Below are 16,684 nucleotides of genomic sequence, written 5' to 3'. Positions count from 1 at the left end.
GTCTCATGCTGGGCCCCAGCAGCTTGCTGTCCAATCACCTGGCTGTTGACTTCCGGTAAAAAATTTCACAGTATGTGATGGCGCGGAATGGGTATTCATCCCTGGGTTTTGTGGTGAATAAAGCTTTGTGGACTGAAGTCTGGCTGTCAAGCATGACTGGTAAAAGGAGGCTACTTCTTGAACTTGCAGGGGCACAAACACAGGTTGGAGAAAGAATAACCAAGTGGTTTTATGTGTGGCAGTGAGAGACCCTTTGGCTGTTTGTTGACCTACAGTGTATTCATTATACCCAGCTCAGTTTCCCCCCATTTCTCTCTCATTCAGGAAATGAACAGAAGCTGGGACAACACCAGGGCCACTGTAGGGTTCTAGTTTCAAACTGCTGTTCCAGTACGTCGAAATGGTGCTAGGGGGTGTGTGAGTTGTGTATGCATATATGCTAAGTGTGTGCGTGTGTAAAAACATTCCTCCTAGTGCAAAGTTCTCAGTGGGATAAACTGGCAGGTTATTGGAAATGCTTTCCATGGGAAAGTGGGGGACATTCACAGAAGCCCATGGCTTGGATGCTGCCCCCTGCTGGACTGGATGCTTCCAAAATCTTGATTTGTGGAAATAATATGGCATATGAGCTGAAAATGACAAAACACAGAGCAGACAATACGAGACACCTTCTTTTTATCCCCATGAGAATGGGGTGATGGAGCAGGGGAAGGCAACAAAGAAGTCTTCGGACAGAACCAACCTACCATCCTCGTTTATCAGTTATAAAATAATAAAAAAGTTAAAGAAAAAGCTCAACTCTGGTTTTTGTTTCTTTGCACATCCCCCTCTGTGAATGTCTGTTAAGAGTCACTGGGATGTAAGGAAGGGAAAGAAGTGTGTGCCTTCAGCAATGGGTAGACCCAAGGAAACCCTTTTGCTTTGCAGAAGTGCCTTAAACAAGATAACGCTGAAGGTCACCTTGAGGAGGTGGGAGCCATTGCTTTGTCTCTGGGGAAATGCTGGGCCTAGGTGAGGAGGGAGGGCCCTTAAGACAAGTCTTCCACTGGCAGCTCCTCCTCCATGTCTCTGTCATCAGGAATTGTCACATTCTGATTGGTTGTTGCCATGAGAGAAACAGGTCTGCTGTCATCTTCTGTCTCAGTTGGTTCTTCCTTCACATGGACTTGGTGGCTGCAGAATGGAAAGTTGGACAAACCAAGGAGAATTAGAACAAGATTTAACTAGGGAAAATAAGATCATTCAGGAGATTATTAGCAAAAGAAACAGGGCAGAAACTGAACATTTGGCTGAAAGGACATTAGTCCTGACTTTTTCAAGATACCAAATATTCAAGTCTAAACATGTTTCCCTTGGGACAGAAAACTTTGCAGCATTTGGATCAATTACATGGGCTGGGGGGCGTTTTATGGCAATTATAATTTAATCTATACTCATTGCAATATCCAGATTAACTTGATGTTAATATTTCCCCAGATGAATTTTAATGCTGATTATTTATTATTTGTATATTCATCCAAAGATCACAGAGTGGTTTACAACATAAAAACACAAAATGCGTAATAAATGCAAACTAATAACCCTCCTCCCACAAAGACATTTATTTTTTTTTTTTAACAGAATTTATTGGCATTTTCACAAAACAACATAAACCCAACCCCCACACCTACAAATATCAAAACAAACACAAATACAAATACACATACACATAATGTCAGGATTCTTCTTCTTATCTGTATATCTTACTATAGAAAAAAAAAAAAAATTCTAGTTCCGAATCTTGACACTTGACTTCCCCCGCCTATACACCTTCGGTTTTAATACAATACACTTTCTCCTTAACATCTTTTCTCCATAGAAGTTTAACTTATCTTGATATAGAAAGAAAAAACACCTTTGTCTTATCTTTTGCATTATAACCTAAAACTTAACCAAATATTCTTAGAGCTAAACTTATTTCTTCTATCATTTAGCATGCTGCTTTTAACTTAAATTCAATATCTCCTTACTTATTTAAAATAAACTTATTTAACAAACTTCACACTCCGATTTCGGATACCATGGCAGACCATCTATGTTATACAATGATTAATTCAACCCACTCCCCTTTTGTCCATTGTCTTCTCCTGTCTTTCACCAGAACCGAATCCCCTATTGTATGCTTCTGAATGTCCACAGATCCAGGTTACAACCACAACAAACCCTGCATCGAGCTCCAAGATGTTCATCCTCTGCATTCTGAGCTTCTCCGTAGCTTTGTACCAAAATTCTTCTTCTTGTAGAAATCTTAATTCTCTGTCCCTCGACCCCGAGCTGCCACCTCGGAATCTAGATATTAAAAAACTTTCCGTTTCAGGGTTTCTGCCACCCCCTGAAAACAGTCCCTGTTCCAATCGGATTTGCTCTGCCATCTCAGACCATCCTTCCAGCACATCTTCCAGCTCTTTGCAAAAGTCTGTTTCCATTGAGTAGATTTTTTGGAAAGCCTCCTCTGTGGAATACAGATTATTTCCATTTATAATCCCACACAAGACTCTTAATTTTCGATTAGCCAGCTCCAATTGAAAGACAGTGAGCTTTTCCTCTACCTCCCAGTCCTTCTGTGCCAGCATGAGCGCAAAGTCCAACATCTTCGGGGAAGGGAGGTGGGTATCAAATTACATTTCCTGTCTTTTTCCTCCTTTGTCTCAATTTTCTCCTGCGCAATTCCAAATCGCCGCCATTTCTTCCGAAGCCAGAGTATAAAGACCAAAACTTCAAATGGAGATATTTTTCCTCAATTAACCCCTGAGAGGGAATCTCTACAGAGTCAGTTTTCAAATTCCAAGCACTTTCAAGTGATTAGTGTAGCAGCAGTCACTTAAAGAGTTAATTCCTTCCAACCCCCGAAGGGAGAGAGGCGGGCTGCCTTTTCTTTTGATCCCAGAGCTTTTCCCGAAGTACAAAGAGTCAGTCAATTACTCACAGCTTCTGGTTTCTTAGCAACTTCTTAATGACAGGTAGAACAGAGACGCTCCTCACGGACTTTGCCGCCGCATGTAAACATCCCGGTTGGGGCATGTCCCCTGAAGCCCGACTCCGTGGTCCCTTCACCCCCACTCCCCCCTTACAGGGGGCGCGGGGGAAGGGTTCGGAGCACAACGGGCATAGCCGGGGAGCCCAGGGCGCGGGACGCTCTTCCCGCTCCCCAACCAGAGCCCTGCATGCGGCTGCAGGGCTCCTAACCCCCGGGATGAACTGGGTGCCTCGCCACCGAAGCAACCCAGGACCATCCGCAATGGCGCCAGCCGCCGGAAGTCCCCCACAAAGACATTTAAAAGGCCTGGTTATAGAGAAACGTTTCCATCTGGTACCTCAAGATATGTAATGAAGGCGCCAGGCGAGCCTCCCTGGGGAGAGCTTTCTACAAATGGGAAGCCACTGCAGAAAATGCCCACTCTTGTGTTGCCACACTCCAGACCTCTCATGGGGGAGACACATGAAGAAGGGCCTCAGAGGATGATTACAGGGTCTGAAAGCCCTTGTCATTACAATCAATGATTTCACATTTGGACATTGAATGTGTGGCTACTATACCCACCCACCCATTACAGATACAGTTGTACCTCCGCTTACGTATTGCTTTGGTTACGTAAATGGCAAACCAGGAAGTATATTTCTGGGTTTTCGCCATGCGCATGTACGCAGAAGCAGTCTCTCTGGTTGCAAAAACCTCGGGATCTGGCCGGACCTCCAGAATGGATCCCGTCTGCAACCAGAGGTACCACTGTAGTTTACTACAAGCATAGGCAAACTTGGCCCTCCAGATGTTTTGGGACTACAACTCCCATCATCCCTAGCTAACAGGACCAGTGGTCAGGGATGATGGGAGTTGTAGTCCCAAAACAGCTGGAGGGCCAAGTTTGCCTATGCCTGGTTTACTACGCCTGAGTAAGGCAGTATTCACATCCAACAGTGATGCTGACATTACAGCTTGCCAAAAGGCACTGTACCACTGTGTGTTGAAGGAGGGTCCTGATGTGAAAACGAAGTATCCTTTAACTGGAAATCTGGTGACAATTCATTAGCATTTCCAAGAAGCCCATTTTGAACCCCAGGGCTACCCCCCCATGACACAAGCAGCAGGGCAAAACTCAAGTTGTACATGTATTTGCATCTTAAATGGGTCCCCCAAACGTTGCACAGCCTGACCCACTAATGAAGTGTAGAAGATGTCTGCATTTTAAAGACTACTGTATCTGTCATTGCACTTCTAGGGCAGTCCAATATGCAGGAGCTACCGGAGCTCCAATTCATTTTTGCCTGGAAGGAAGCCTATTAAAAAAAGGCAAGTCTGAACTTACCTATACTGCTGTGGTGAAAGCCTGGGGCTATTGCTGCCATTACTGTTGACTTGTTCCACAGTGCTGCTCACATCATCATGGCCGACATGTAGCATGCCGCTAGTGGAGCTTGTGTTGATCATAGTGGGACTGTTCAGCAGAGGGAAGTTGCTCTCAGCCAGGGCTGCCTAAAAAGTCAAAATGCAAGTAATAAAAATGCCATAGCACAATATCATTCCCTAAATAAAGACCAATTTAGTGGGTGTGTTGTGGGTGGGAATACAGTTAATGAATACTCAAAAAGAAAATTATGACAGGTTTACAAAACAACTCCAGTTCTATATAGCTAATGAGAAATAGAAATTACTTTCCCCAAGTACTTAAAGTGCATCTGGCTATGTTTTCTTCCACAACAGCTCAGTGTATAGAAATGGAAATGTATGTTCCACTTTTAAATCTCAAAGCATGAAATGAATCAAGGAACAAAAGTAATAACAAAAGCAACTAAAATACTTTTGTAAAATCTCATTAATAAACTTCCCTGTGTTGGTTTTATTCCTTCAGCAATCATGGGAATGAAACTCAGGTAGATGTGAGCTTTTTGTGTGTGTTGAGGAAGCTCAGGAACCCATCTCATTGGTTAAGAATGTTCTGAAGTCTAATTTAGGGGACTTACTAAATAGTGCTAGGTCACTGGTTCCTTAGCAGTAATGATCCTAATGATACCTGCACAATTATTACATATTAGAACCCTCTCCCAATCCATAGACCTATAACACCCTAGTATCCCAATCTACAGAGAGGGGAGGCTGAAAGGACAATTACATTTACCATGCTGCAAGGCACTCAGCTGTGATGAGGGATAACAAGGCTATTTAGATATTCTGCCATTTGCTATCCTTTACTCCTTACAACTATTGCCAAAACACTTGGTCTTTACATTGCTTAGCAGGACATTAATGTATTTTAATATTTGATGGAAGCTGCCCAGAGTGGCTGGGGTAACCCAGCCAGATGGGCGGGGTACAAATAATAAATTATTATTATTATTACTATTACTATTACTATTATTATTATTATTATTATTATTATTAGTGAGCACAGCATTGTTACTGCTACAAACAGTAAAGTGGGTTTCTGGCCATTTGGAGTGAGGGCTCTCACATTACTGTGGGGAGTGGGATTGTTTAGGTTGGTCTGGTTCTCCAATATATCTTGTGGGAAAGGAGCACTGGCTATCATGTGATGAGGGAAACAGAAAAACCAAACCACCTTTTATGCATTTGATTTCTATATTTTATTTTATTTCTATACTCACATTGCTATGAGGAACCAGTGGAGTGGGAGCTTGCTTTGTTTGACATGAACTGTGAACACAGCACTCTCTCAACAAGGATGGCTCTCTCTAATGGGAGTAATATTACCTATAAAACGTGTTCATTGGTGGGTCATACCTGGTAGCTGGCATTAAGTGCTCCATAACTAAGGCCAGAAATCATGTTTTTGACTAAAGTTGGACTCCTGTAAACAAAAGAAGCAGCTGTTAGCATTCGTATCTAAGCACAAGATGCAAAAATAGACACATCCTGTTATCACAGTAACCAATCAGATGCCTATGGGAAGCCCGCCAGCATTACCTGAGTGCAAGTGTTCTCTTTGCTTGTTATTCTCAGCAGCTGCCATTCAGAGGCATACTGCCCTCAAAAGTGGAATAGAACATAGTTCTCATGGCCAGTAATCATTGACAGGTTTATCCTCCATAAATTTCTCTAATCCTCCTTTAAAGCAATCTGTGCTGGAGGCCATCACTACATCTAATGGGGAAATGGTAATGGTGGTTCTTTTTTCAGTGTCTGAAAATATGCCCCACTGTGGTTGGAAGATGGTAACCAGGCCCATGTTATTTCCCCCTCCATCTACTACAATCTAAGTATTTAGATGAGGAGTGATTAACCAGTAAACCTAAAGATGTTACAGGACTATAATCTTATCTTCCCTGACCACTGGCCATGCTAGCTAGCACTGGTGGGAGTTAGGAGTCCAGCATTTGGAGGAGCACAGGTTAGCCACCCCTGCTTTAGATGATGTGAACCATGTCCTAGGCTCTGCTGTGGTCTGTCTTGTTTCATTTTAGACATGTCTCCAGACTGGGTGTGCCCCAGAAAAATTCAAGAAAAATTGCAACAGTTGTCATAGATTTTTAATCTGAAGGGCTAGGGCAGGCTTCAACAACCTTGGCCCTCCAGATGTTTTGAGACTACAATTCCCATCATCCCTGAGCACTGGTCCTGCTAGCTAGGGATCATGGTGGTCGTAGGCCAAAAACATCTGGAGGGCCGAGGTTGAGGAAGCCTGGGCTAGGGGTTTCTTTTAATCTCTTCTCCCCCCCATTTCTTGTTTGTGTACATAAATACACTAACAGTTTTCTATGGTTACAGGAGCTAATACCACAAATGGAATACCACCAGTGGTGCCCTGTTTGTTGCCTGTGCAGCTTCCACTAATGCTTTCTGCTACTGCTAAAAAGGTAAAGGGACCCCTGACCATTAGATCCAGTTGCAGATGACTCTGGGGTTGCGGCGCTCATCTCACTTTACTGGCCAAGGGAGCCGGCGTACAGCTTCTAGGTCATGTGGCCAGCATGACTAAGCGGCTTCTGGTGAAATTAGAGCAGCGCAGGGAAATGCCGTTTACCTTCCCGCTGGAGCAGTACCTATTTATCTACTTGCACTTTGACGTACTTTCGAACTGCTAGGTTGGCAGGAGCTGGGACCGAGCAACGGGAGCTCACCCCATCGTGGGGATTCGAACCGCCGACCTTCTGATCAGCAAGCCCTAGGCTCTGTGGTTTAGACCACAGTGCCACCCGCGTCCTCTGCTGGTAAGTGAATGTTTTTGGCTGTGGAAATATGCTCCTATGCGCATGCTACTGCTACATACTGCTATGATGCTTGCAGTACATACCCTATGGTTGTCTACTCAAGATGTTCCTTTGTGTTCAATGGAACTTACTACACTGAAATCCTATACAAACTTATACTGTGTCTGATAGCTTGCCAAACAGGATTGTACTCCTCTTCCCAAGGATGTTGTCTGGCAAGCTATCAGACATGCTGTAAGTGTGTGCAGAATTGCAGTTTTGTTCGTATAAATTTAAAGGGATTACTATCATTGGTACCCCAATAATATTTACTGACAAAATGGTTAAAGTGAAAATAAGTCAGTTTATATGTCTCGTATCCCTCTTCCTTTGGCTGGAAATAGCCAGTGATGTTTATGTGACAGTTCCATACAACTGCCCCATCCTCAAATGAACTCTGGTAAAGAATCTGGTAGGTAGCTGTGTTGGTCTGACAAAGTTGAAATAAATTTTTAAAACTGTCCAGTAGCACCTTAGAGACCAACTAAGTTTGTTCTGGGTATAAGCTTTTGTGTGCATGCACACTTCTTCAGATTCCCAGATATACTTCAAATATCTAAAGAAGTGTGCATGCACAGGAAAGCTTATACCCAGAACAAACTTAGTTGGTCTCCAAGGTGCTACTGGACAACCTGGTAAAGAAAATGTTTGCTGACAAGAGGGTTGTTGTCTCAATGCAGGTAGAGAACATGAACCCATATTTCCAATGCAATGCATACTTCTAAATGTACATCTTTGCAGTAGTGATCACACACACACAGCTGTGATAATCATAGAGCAGTGTGTAATGTTAAAGTTCAGTTCTGAAAACTGGCACAGGCAATAAACATATTAATCAGTGAAGCAAAAGCTAAAATACGTTTCTGAAAAGAATAAATTCATAGGAAAATCTTGCAGGAATGAAAATAATAACCCAGGCCTCTCAGCCACTTCTGAGCTTACCTCAGGGATAATAAATGGGGATTATATCCCAATCATTTGAAGAGGGATATTTACTCCTTCACAAAATACTAATTCATTTACAGAACTCATAGCCACAAGATTTACCAGTGGTTGTCACTAGCCTAAAAAGCTCCCCTCTGCCCTTCAAATTCATTGGGTATTTATCTACACATGTTAGCAATGATGTATGTTCAGACATGGAATAGTGCCAAATTCAGAGGACAGGTGTTGCCTTCAAGCCCTGTGTGCAAATTTCTCAGTAACATCTGGCAGGGCACAGTTGACGACACAGGTGGACCTTTGGTCCTAACCAGCCAGGTTGTTTTCATGATTCTGCCCCACTGCTCCCCTCCTATGTACCCCCCCCGCCATGAGATGAGCTTTGCATACTCCCAGCCATTCTCATATTCAACTGCAGCACTCCTCTTTCCATGGAGGCTGCCTGGCAAGCTGCCTGACACACCCTGTCATCTTTGGTGGCCTTCTCTTTTGGTACTCAAGTTCATCTACAGTCCAGACGGCTCCCTTGACATTCTCCACTCGGACAAAGCACTTGTGTAGGCTCAGGTTGTGGCGTACGGCGTTCTGCAGGGAGGACAGAAAGAAGATAAAGAATGATGTTGAAACATGTGAAGACCTTCCGCTAGACACCCCTCTCGGCAATGCTTCAGCTGATACCTCTGTTAGCTGCCAGTCTCCTACAGATTAGTCAGCAACCTACTACCGATATCCTGAAAATCTGTCTCTCTGTATAATGGGGGGGGGGGGTTGGTTGATGCTTTTGGTCTACCATTTTCTGAAGACAACAATCTGCTCTTTGTTGTAATAGCGAGATATTTAGGGTATTGTCTCTACTGTACATGCTCCTATACCATATTACTCAGCTAGATTGTTGGCTGGGACAGCACCAGCTCCCAGCCACCTCCTCACAATAGCAGGGATGTGCTCACATACCTCTGGACTATCCTAAAGAAACATCACAGCTAGCAGCACACCCTCAGCAGCACACACCAGCAGTGAGAGCGGAAGATGAGCCCCTCCCCTTCAAGGGCAATTGATGGGATCAACAAATGCCAGCAGCAGCTGGGAAAAGGCTTGGTCAGAAATGCAGAAGGAAAGGGCTACTGTGTGACATTCCAGCAGAGCATGCTATGCAGAATGTTTCAATCCTGTTATTCTGAGATCAGCAGGACAGCGACCACACCATTCCATTCTCTGGGACACTTGCTAACAAAGCTTCCATGGAAGAGCCATTTTGTGATTGTGTGTCTTGTTCTCACCTCCCATGGAAGTGAACTGAGAATGGTTGCTGGGCTTCCACAAACCAGCCTACGTAATTGCTCATTATTGGCTAAATGTAGAGAAGAGGGAGGGAGAGGGAAAGCAAACTAAATATCGTGCTGGGAAATGAATTGCCAATGCCAGCTCCTACTTGGAAATCTTCAGCCTCCCCCCCCCCCACCAATCACACAGCCCATCCTTCCTCTTTATTCTGTGTTGCCCATCTTTACATTTCTAAATGTAAAATAAAGAAAATGCACGTACACAGGCAGTGTTGCCCCGAGAGATACTAGCTCCCTTTCCCCCCTTCCAGCTCCCTGCCATTTGCTACTGCCCCTATTTCATTACCAATTTTAATTTGCCTCTAATTAAATCCTGTGTATTTTTCCGACTCACTTGCTAATCCATGAGGGAGGCAGGAGGCTGGAGTGGAATCTCTCCGAGCTATAATTACAAAGGGCCTAATCACGTCGGGGCTCTGCCTTTGAATAAATTTCCTTGCATTAAGGTTCTCAGATTCTCTGCCTTGCAAATGAGAATGACCCCAATTTCAGGATGTTGGCCTCGGAGGGTTTTTTTTTTATTTCGAGTCCTGATTCGTGATGAGAGACTAATTCGTTACGCTAAAACATTAACAGCAATTTAAAAGGTCGAACGGGGGCCGTATAAACAAAAGAGCCTGCCAAGACAACAAGGCAAAAGAGAGAGATGGGGAATAAAAACCCCACCTTCGAAAGTGTTACAGTTCTTGGAAACTCAATGAATCAGACTTTTTCTTCCCATACTGGGTACAGTATTTTTCAAGCCTACCCATTAATCCTCCCCATCAACTTCTAGTATTTACCCACCTGAATATATGTGATGATGCAATTGTCCCTTCCTAGTGCCCCTGTTCTCCAGACATGAGAAGAGAGGCCTCAGTTTCCATTTTTGTTACAACTGACAGCAGTTCAGGCTAGAATTATATGGGGCTTGATGTTGCCCATGTACCACTTGAAAAAGTGTTCATAACTAGCATACTCTTATCACTACAGTGTTCAATAACAGAGGAAACTTCTTTCCTGCATTCAGTAGGACTGCATCAACTAACAGTAAGGTTAATGGTCATCGCATATCAGGCATGCCTATGAGCAGTAAAAACCCAATCACTGCATCTTGCTCAGGCTTGCCACGCTTGTGGCATGTTGGCACACATCTCCAATAGGTAAATACTATGCCAATTTTCAAGGTATGGGCCCTTCTACATGGCACTGTTTGCTTGTGGCAGCTCTGCATAAGCTTTGCAAGAGCTTGAGGGATTTCACATGGCATCATAGCTTGGACTTGGTAACACTTTCCGGGAATTGAATAGCAGCCTGGTGAAATGGCTTGGGGATTTGCTTTGCTGCTCTCAGAACAGAGTACTGAATAGTGTTTCTTCTTCTGCACCACCTTTATGATGACATTTGAAGTGCCTTATAACCCTCTCTCTTTTTGTGGCATTGATGCTGCTGCAGTGTGAGGTGCAGATGAGCTCTGTGACTCTGTGGTTGATCGCCTGTGAGTAGAAGATGTGCCTCAGGGCTTACCCCAGACAGGAATCACACAAGTGTGTGTGTGCATGAGAGAGAAAGCACGCCTAAATGGCTTGCTGAGTTCCACAAAGGGAATCTCAGGCAGGAAGTGAATCTGTCTCTAAAGACAGTCCCAATGAAGAAATCAAGAGAATAAGGTCAAGCTTTCCCTGTAAAACGCTATGGCCTCCTGTTTTGTTTTTGGTACAGCAAATCCTGTATGGGATTGGTTACTGTTGGAAACACCACATCTGCTTCTGTTACAAAATGACTGCCTTTTCTCTTTGGTCTCCACTAAAACCGCTTTGAGGGCAGACACCCTCCGACGCTGAAATCAGCAGATGAGCACGTACGTCTTTTGCAAACCTGTGCTGGGAAAAATTCTACCTCTGTTTCATTAGTGTGGCCATGCTGCTATTGGCCAGATGATGAAGCCCGAGAATGTTATTTGCATGTGGCTCATGAGGGCCATAATGAGATTGGGAAATCATCCCCATTCTGCCCCAAAATATGGCAGTGATGGATTTTGGTTGCAAGGGTCTCCCCATTTGACATTGATCCCTAGCCAGTGGACTACTTTTATCATTTATTTTATTTACAAACTTTCTGAACTGCTCTTCATCCAAACAGAACCTTGACGCGAGTGTGTGTGTGTGTGTGTGTGTGTGTGTGTGTACAATACTGGCAGAAACTATAAAGCAAAACATTAAGCACCACAGAACAATAAAAACAGGCTAAAAACCGAATCATTTAAGAGCAAGGCTTGCTCTTCTGATCATCAAGAGGCACAGAACCAGACTCAGGCTCGCTTAGCACCCATTCAGTGTTTCATGGGTACCACTAACCATCCATAGCTGGCAACAGGACATTAGCTTGCTTATATGCACAGGGCAGGAAAGGAAATGGAGGCCAAATGAGGCCACTACATGTGCAGGGGTGTTCCCAGATTCTTCCTGAAAATCCCAAATGCATTTTCATAAGCTGTCTAGGAATAACTTCACAGAGAAATCCCAGGAAAGAAAAATCTATGAAAGGTGCTTCCGGCAGCATCTGAAGAAAGAAACGCTAAGCTTTCTAGCTCTTTATGTGGATTATTTGCTGTTTCTTGGCCATCCCAGTGGCTGGCAGGAGGGTGTCGCCAAGTGTGTCTATACTCTTTCCTTACTTCTGTGGTCTCCTGCTCCAGGGAGGCATGATTTAAATGCAGCTTTTGTGTTTTGACAGAGTATTTGTTTAATGCCAGGCTTGGCTGCTCTGTTTGCTTCTTATCTTTGTCTTTTCTAATGATGTTTGCTTTATGCCCCTGGCCCAGCTTCTCTCCCCAGCTTCTACCCCAGCCATCCAGCATCTCCCTGCTACATGCGCTGCTGCCGCCATACCAACAAAAACCTCCTCACACCTGCCTCTTTGCAAGCACCTCTTGCCATACCTCTTGGCACCTATTTACTTTGCACTCACCCAGCTCCTACTACCTAAGTACCTCAAATCGCTCCAGAAGGATTAAACCATCATTTTAAAAAATGAAATGCTCTTTGTGAGACAACCAACGTAATATCCGCTTTCACTGGAAAAAAGCCATAGTGCTGGAATTTCTGTTCCTTCCCATACCTCTTTTATACTGACATTATTTTCTTCAATTTTGCCAGAGACTATAAAGAAAAATATGGGACTAAGTGGCAAATTGAAGCAAACACAAGATTTTAAAGCTATTTTTCAAAGTAAGATTATTATTTTTAGTAGAGATTTTCAGTCTGCACCAATCTGTTTCTAATTAGCCAGGGGTGCAATTAATGTGTGCACAACATCAATAAAGGATGTAGAAATGGACACCATTCCTCACTTCCTCTCTAAAGGCTAGAAAGAGAGTCCAAAAATTTGGATTTCTGGCTCCTGCCCTAACCATTTAAGGCATAGCATTTTCTATGTAGTTTTAAACAAGAGTAACAGCTATAGCTTAGCATTTCTCCACATCCCCTTCCCCAATTCTCTCCCATACTTGAAACGTGTCTGGGATACTGTCTACAGTTATTTGTGTCTTGCACAAGCACAGCATATTTACTTGTAGTAATCCACCTGAACCATTAGGGGGACTCAATGATTGGTGCACACAAACTTACTTACAGAGCACTTGAAATGATTGCAGCCTTCCTCAGTTTGTTTAAATTACCTATTCACAGGCACCCATTCTGGTTAATATTGTGGCTCTTATTCTTTACTTAGAAAGGAAAATAAAAGGGTCATCTAATCACAGTCTTGTTTCAAATCACTCCCTACGCCAAAACTCAAATGTTCCCATGACACTTGCTTAAAGGCTGGTGCATTTAACCAAAGTACAAAAATCTAAATAGAACACAGATAGTTAGTCTTATAATTGTTCAAATCAAAGGGAGAGAAGATTTTGTTTTTACATCACCTTCTCAGTTAGGGGCACTTTGATACATTCCTTTTTAGGATACAGAGTTTAATTGGCATATCCAGCCAAGCATGAAACTCAAAATATGGCAATGTGTCTTTTTACTATTAGCATGTATATTGGGACACCACTGGGCAGAGCAACCCCTCCCCACACACATGTTGTCACTCATACATGCCAGGCATGCACTTTTCACTGCACAGATTTTAAAGAGCAACACATGTAGTTGTCTTCAGAAGGTCCCATAGGGTTAAGCAGGCGAAATGAAGGTGGTAAAGTCAGAGGAAAATTCAGTGGCGCAAAGCACTGGAATGAAAGACGGGGAGACTTTATGAGAGCAAAGGTTTGAGACAAAGAATGAAATGAAAAGAATGAATGTATAGTAGGATTGCATTAGCCTTGTACACCCGCTTGCCAAGAAAGTGGGAGTTGCTGAAACAAACTCTTGCTGTACCAATGAACAAAAGCAGCTGAGGAAGGCTTAGAGGATGAGCATAGACTAAAACCTGTAAACCTTACAGAATTAAAATACAGGCACAGCAATACGTTGTGAAGCAACAGATCTCATGCTGGGGGTGGTGAAATTACACATTTCAGTTCTCTGACATCATTATTCATGGTCAGTCATCCAGACAGAGGCACAGAACACCAGCAACAAAACAACTGATTTGGGAGCAGGATGCCAGCCTTCCTCACAAAATGGGGCCTAACATATTTTCAAGCGGACTTCAAAGAAATTAATTTAGAATTAACCATTTTCTCACAAATAACTGAAATGTCTGTAATTCTGCTGTCAAATCCACCATGTCTATGGTGTACTTTAAATAACTTTGAATCATTAACATCAAAAACACAAAGGTGAGTAACAGCAGTTTATGCTATAAATAACAAGTGAGGAAAGAGCTGCAGCTTTAAAATAAAATAAAATCCAGTTTTATTCTTATCTTGCGTGCGCACAAACACCAAGGGCACAACCAAGCCAAAGTTAAGCACTTTAAGTCACAATATTTGCAATAGGAGAGCAGTGCTATGCACATGCTTAACATTTTTGCTGAAATTTAGTGAACTGTTTTCTTTCTAGCAGTATACAAACAGATTTATTTCTGTCTTGCAACCCAGAAAATGCCTGGCAGAGAGAAAATGGGACAAGTAGGACATCCACTCTCAATGAAGGAGGGGAGCATGGTGCCCATGTGCACTGTCTCCACTGTGCTCCTCCTTCCTGCACTTTTGGTAAGGGAATGAAAATGGAACAACCCACTTGCAGGCTGGAAAGGAAGAGGAGCTATTGCTGTTATGGCATTTCTTTACAACAAGGGTGTAAAACTCTAAATTACCAAGGGACACTTTTAGGACGGCTTTATCCCATCAACAATGGGCAAGCATTTCTGCCAATTGTTATACTCCGCATTTTCTTTTTAACCACTTGCCTGTTAACTCCCATGCCCCCCTGCTCTGTATTCCATACTGTACTCTATCTGAACTACCTCAGGTCCTTCTATAGCTGCTCTCACTTATCGTACTTTCACCCAGCACATCCTATTTGTCACAGCATCCTCATCTCCTCCTTTCCTCTTGCTCTGAACCATCATATCTGCTATGCAATAGAACTCTCTTCCCCACAATCTGTACCAGCTTCTCTCTCATTTCGCTGTCTCTCTGCATTCTTGTCTCTATTACTCCCTTTTCTTGTTTTGGGTCTTTTTTCCACTCTATTTCTGACCTTCTTAATTATCTCTACTCTTCCCTACTGAAGCCCATGGTAAGAAGGCACAAAGGGTGGAATGCAATGTTGTGCTAATATTATTGTTGTTTCAGAACAAGCATTTCTGCTTGCCAGATGGAGCGATTTCGCACCTTCACTCCATGAACCATTTGGGGGTTCTCCTGAACATCCAGAGCAGATCTGGGGGAGATGCAGGAGGCACATGGGGGGGGGGAAGCTCCACTGTGCTACCAGGAGTACTTGTGCAGGCTTCCACCAGTGCTCCAGCTTAGTTGAATCCAGCCCTAACCTTTCTTTTTCTTAGCAATTTACGCACTGAAGGAGTTTCTGACGCAAAAAGGCTATATAGCATGGCCAGCTGAATGAATCATGCTGTCAAAAATGGTGCCAGTTCCACTGACTACCTCTGAATCCAGAGAAAGAGAAGGACCAGTCTACCAAACTCACTTCACCTGTTAATGAGTCTATGAGGTTGAGAGAGATTTGTACTCACGCACAATAAGGCAGAAATGGGCTACAAAGAATGGATGTTTGACATTCTTTTTTGTCTGTGAGCTGGAGGGCTAACATTTTCTTTCAAAGGTAGCGGAGAGGAGAAGGAGGAGAGTTCATCTGTTTGCTGAAGAGATAATTTATGATAAGTGACTTAAGAGACAAATGTGTCCACATGTAAGGATCTCTCTTTGAATATTCCATTTCTGAGCAATTTCATATTGTTTGCCTAACATAAGCCCCCTTCATACGTGATCAAGGGGCAGCAGTGCTGTCACAGAGATTCCTTGTCACAACCAAATGTTTGATGTGGATGTCTGCAAAAGGGAATTATAGACCTGTACACATGTAGGCTTCTATGTGTTCTGACATGGGTCAGGGTTCCACAGAATGCATAGAGATCTACATATATGGCTTTCTGCACTGCAGACACCCATGCCTAATGCAATGTAGCCCCACTGCCCCTTGATGATGTGGAGCCTCCTCTCCATGATAAATGTATGAAGGGGGCTATTCTCTGCCTAAGACTTTTGGGGACAGATTCAACAGTACTGAAGATTTTGTGGGGTCCCTGCTCACTTTTGGTCTTCTGCCCCTAGTCCACTCACCGTAGAAGACATTTTGAAGTTCACATAGTCCATGAATGTATTAAGGAAGACTTTACATATAATTATTTAAATGACACCACACAACTATGAAACAGAAGACTTTATGTCCCCTGGACAGGAAAATTCTAGAAGTACTCCATCTCTGGTGCAATCAACATCCCTTTTACAAGTGTCCCTGGGACTCCTGTGATGAAATGCAAGAGGCAGGTGGCATGATAACTGTGAAGAATGAGCTGATATTTCATTTGGTTACCAACACATTTTTATTTATCTTACGCAAAATATATTTACTTTCGTGTGTGTGTGCGCACGTGCGTGTTTTTAAAGCAGCCATAACTTGCCCACTAGGGAAAAGGACAACACAGAAGTCCAAAAGAGGGATAGCTTTGGATATAGCAGTATACAAATATATCTGCCTACCGACCTT

General features: G+C 43.3%; 1 protein-coding gene across 6 annotated transcripts in view; it reads right to left on the bottom strand.

Annotated features, from left to right (window-relative positions):
• Window positions 1-305: 305 nt before the first annotated feature.
• The window catches only part of FOXP4 (forkhead box P4), a 148,614-nt gene continuing 132,235 nt past the window's right edge, over window positions 306-16,684 (bottom strand). For 4 of the 6 annotated variants that reach the window (XM_033152674.1, XM_033152675.1, XM_033152676.1 and 1 more), the window contains 4 exons: window positions 8,648-8,769; window positions 5,777-5,843; window positions 4,344-4,510; window positions 1,029-1,173 (listed from right to left, as the gene is read on the bottom strand). In XM_033152674.1, coding sequence (XP_033008565.1) covers window positions 1,029-1,173; window positions 4,344-4,510; window positions 5,777-5,843; window positions 8,648-8,769 — 501 coding nt within the window. Of the gene's footprint in view, window positions 1,174-4,343; window positions 4,511-5,776; window positions 5,844-8,647; window positions 8,770-16,684 lie in introns of all 6 variants that reach the window. The other 2 variants (XM_033152677.1, XM_033152679.1) reach the window with 1 other exon arrangement.

The sequence above is a fragment of the Lacerta agilis genome, chromosome 6, assembly GCF_009819535.1.
Source record: "Lacerta agilis isolate rLacAgi1 chromosome 6, rLacAgi1.pri, whole genome shotgun sequence".
Lineage (NCBI taxonomy): Eukaryota > Metazoa > Chordata > Lepidosauria > Squamata > Lacertidae > Lacerta > Lacerta agilis.
Note: the sequence above shows the minus strand (reverse complement) of the source record. Positions and strands in the feature narration are given on the sequence as shown.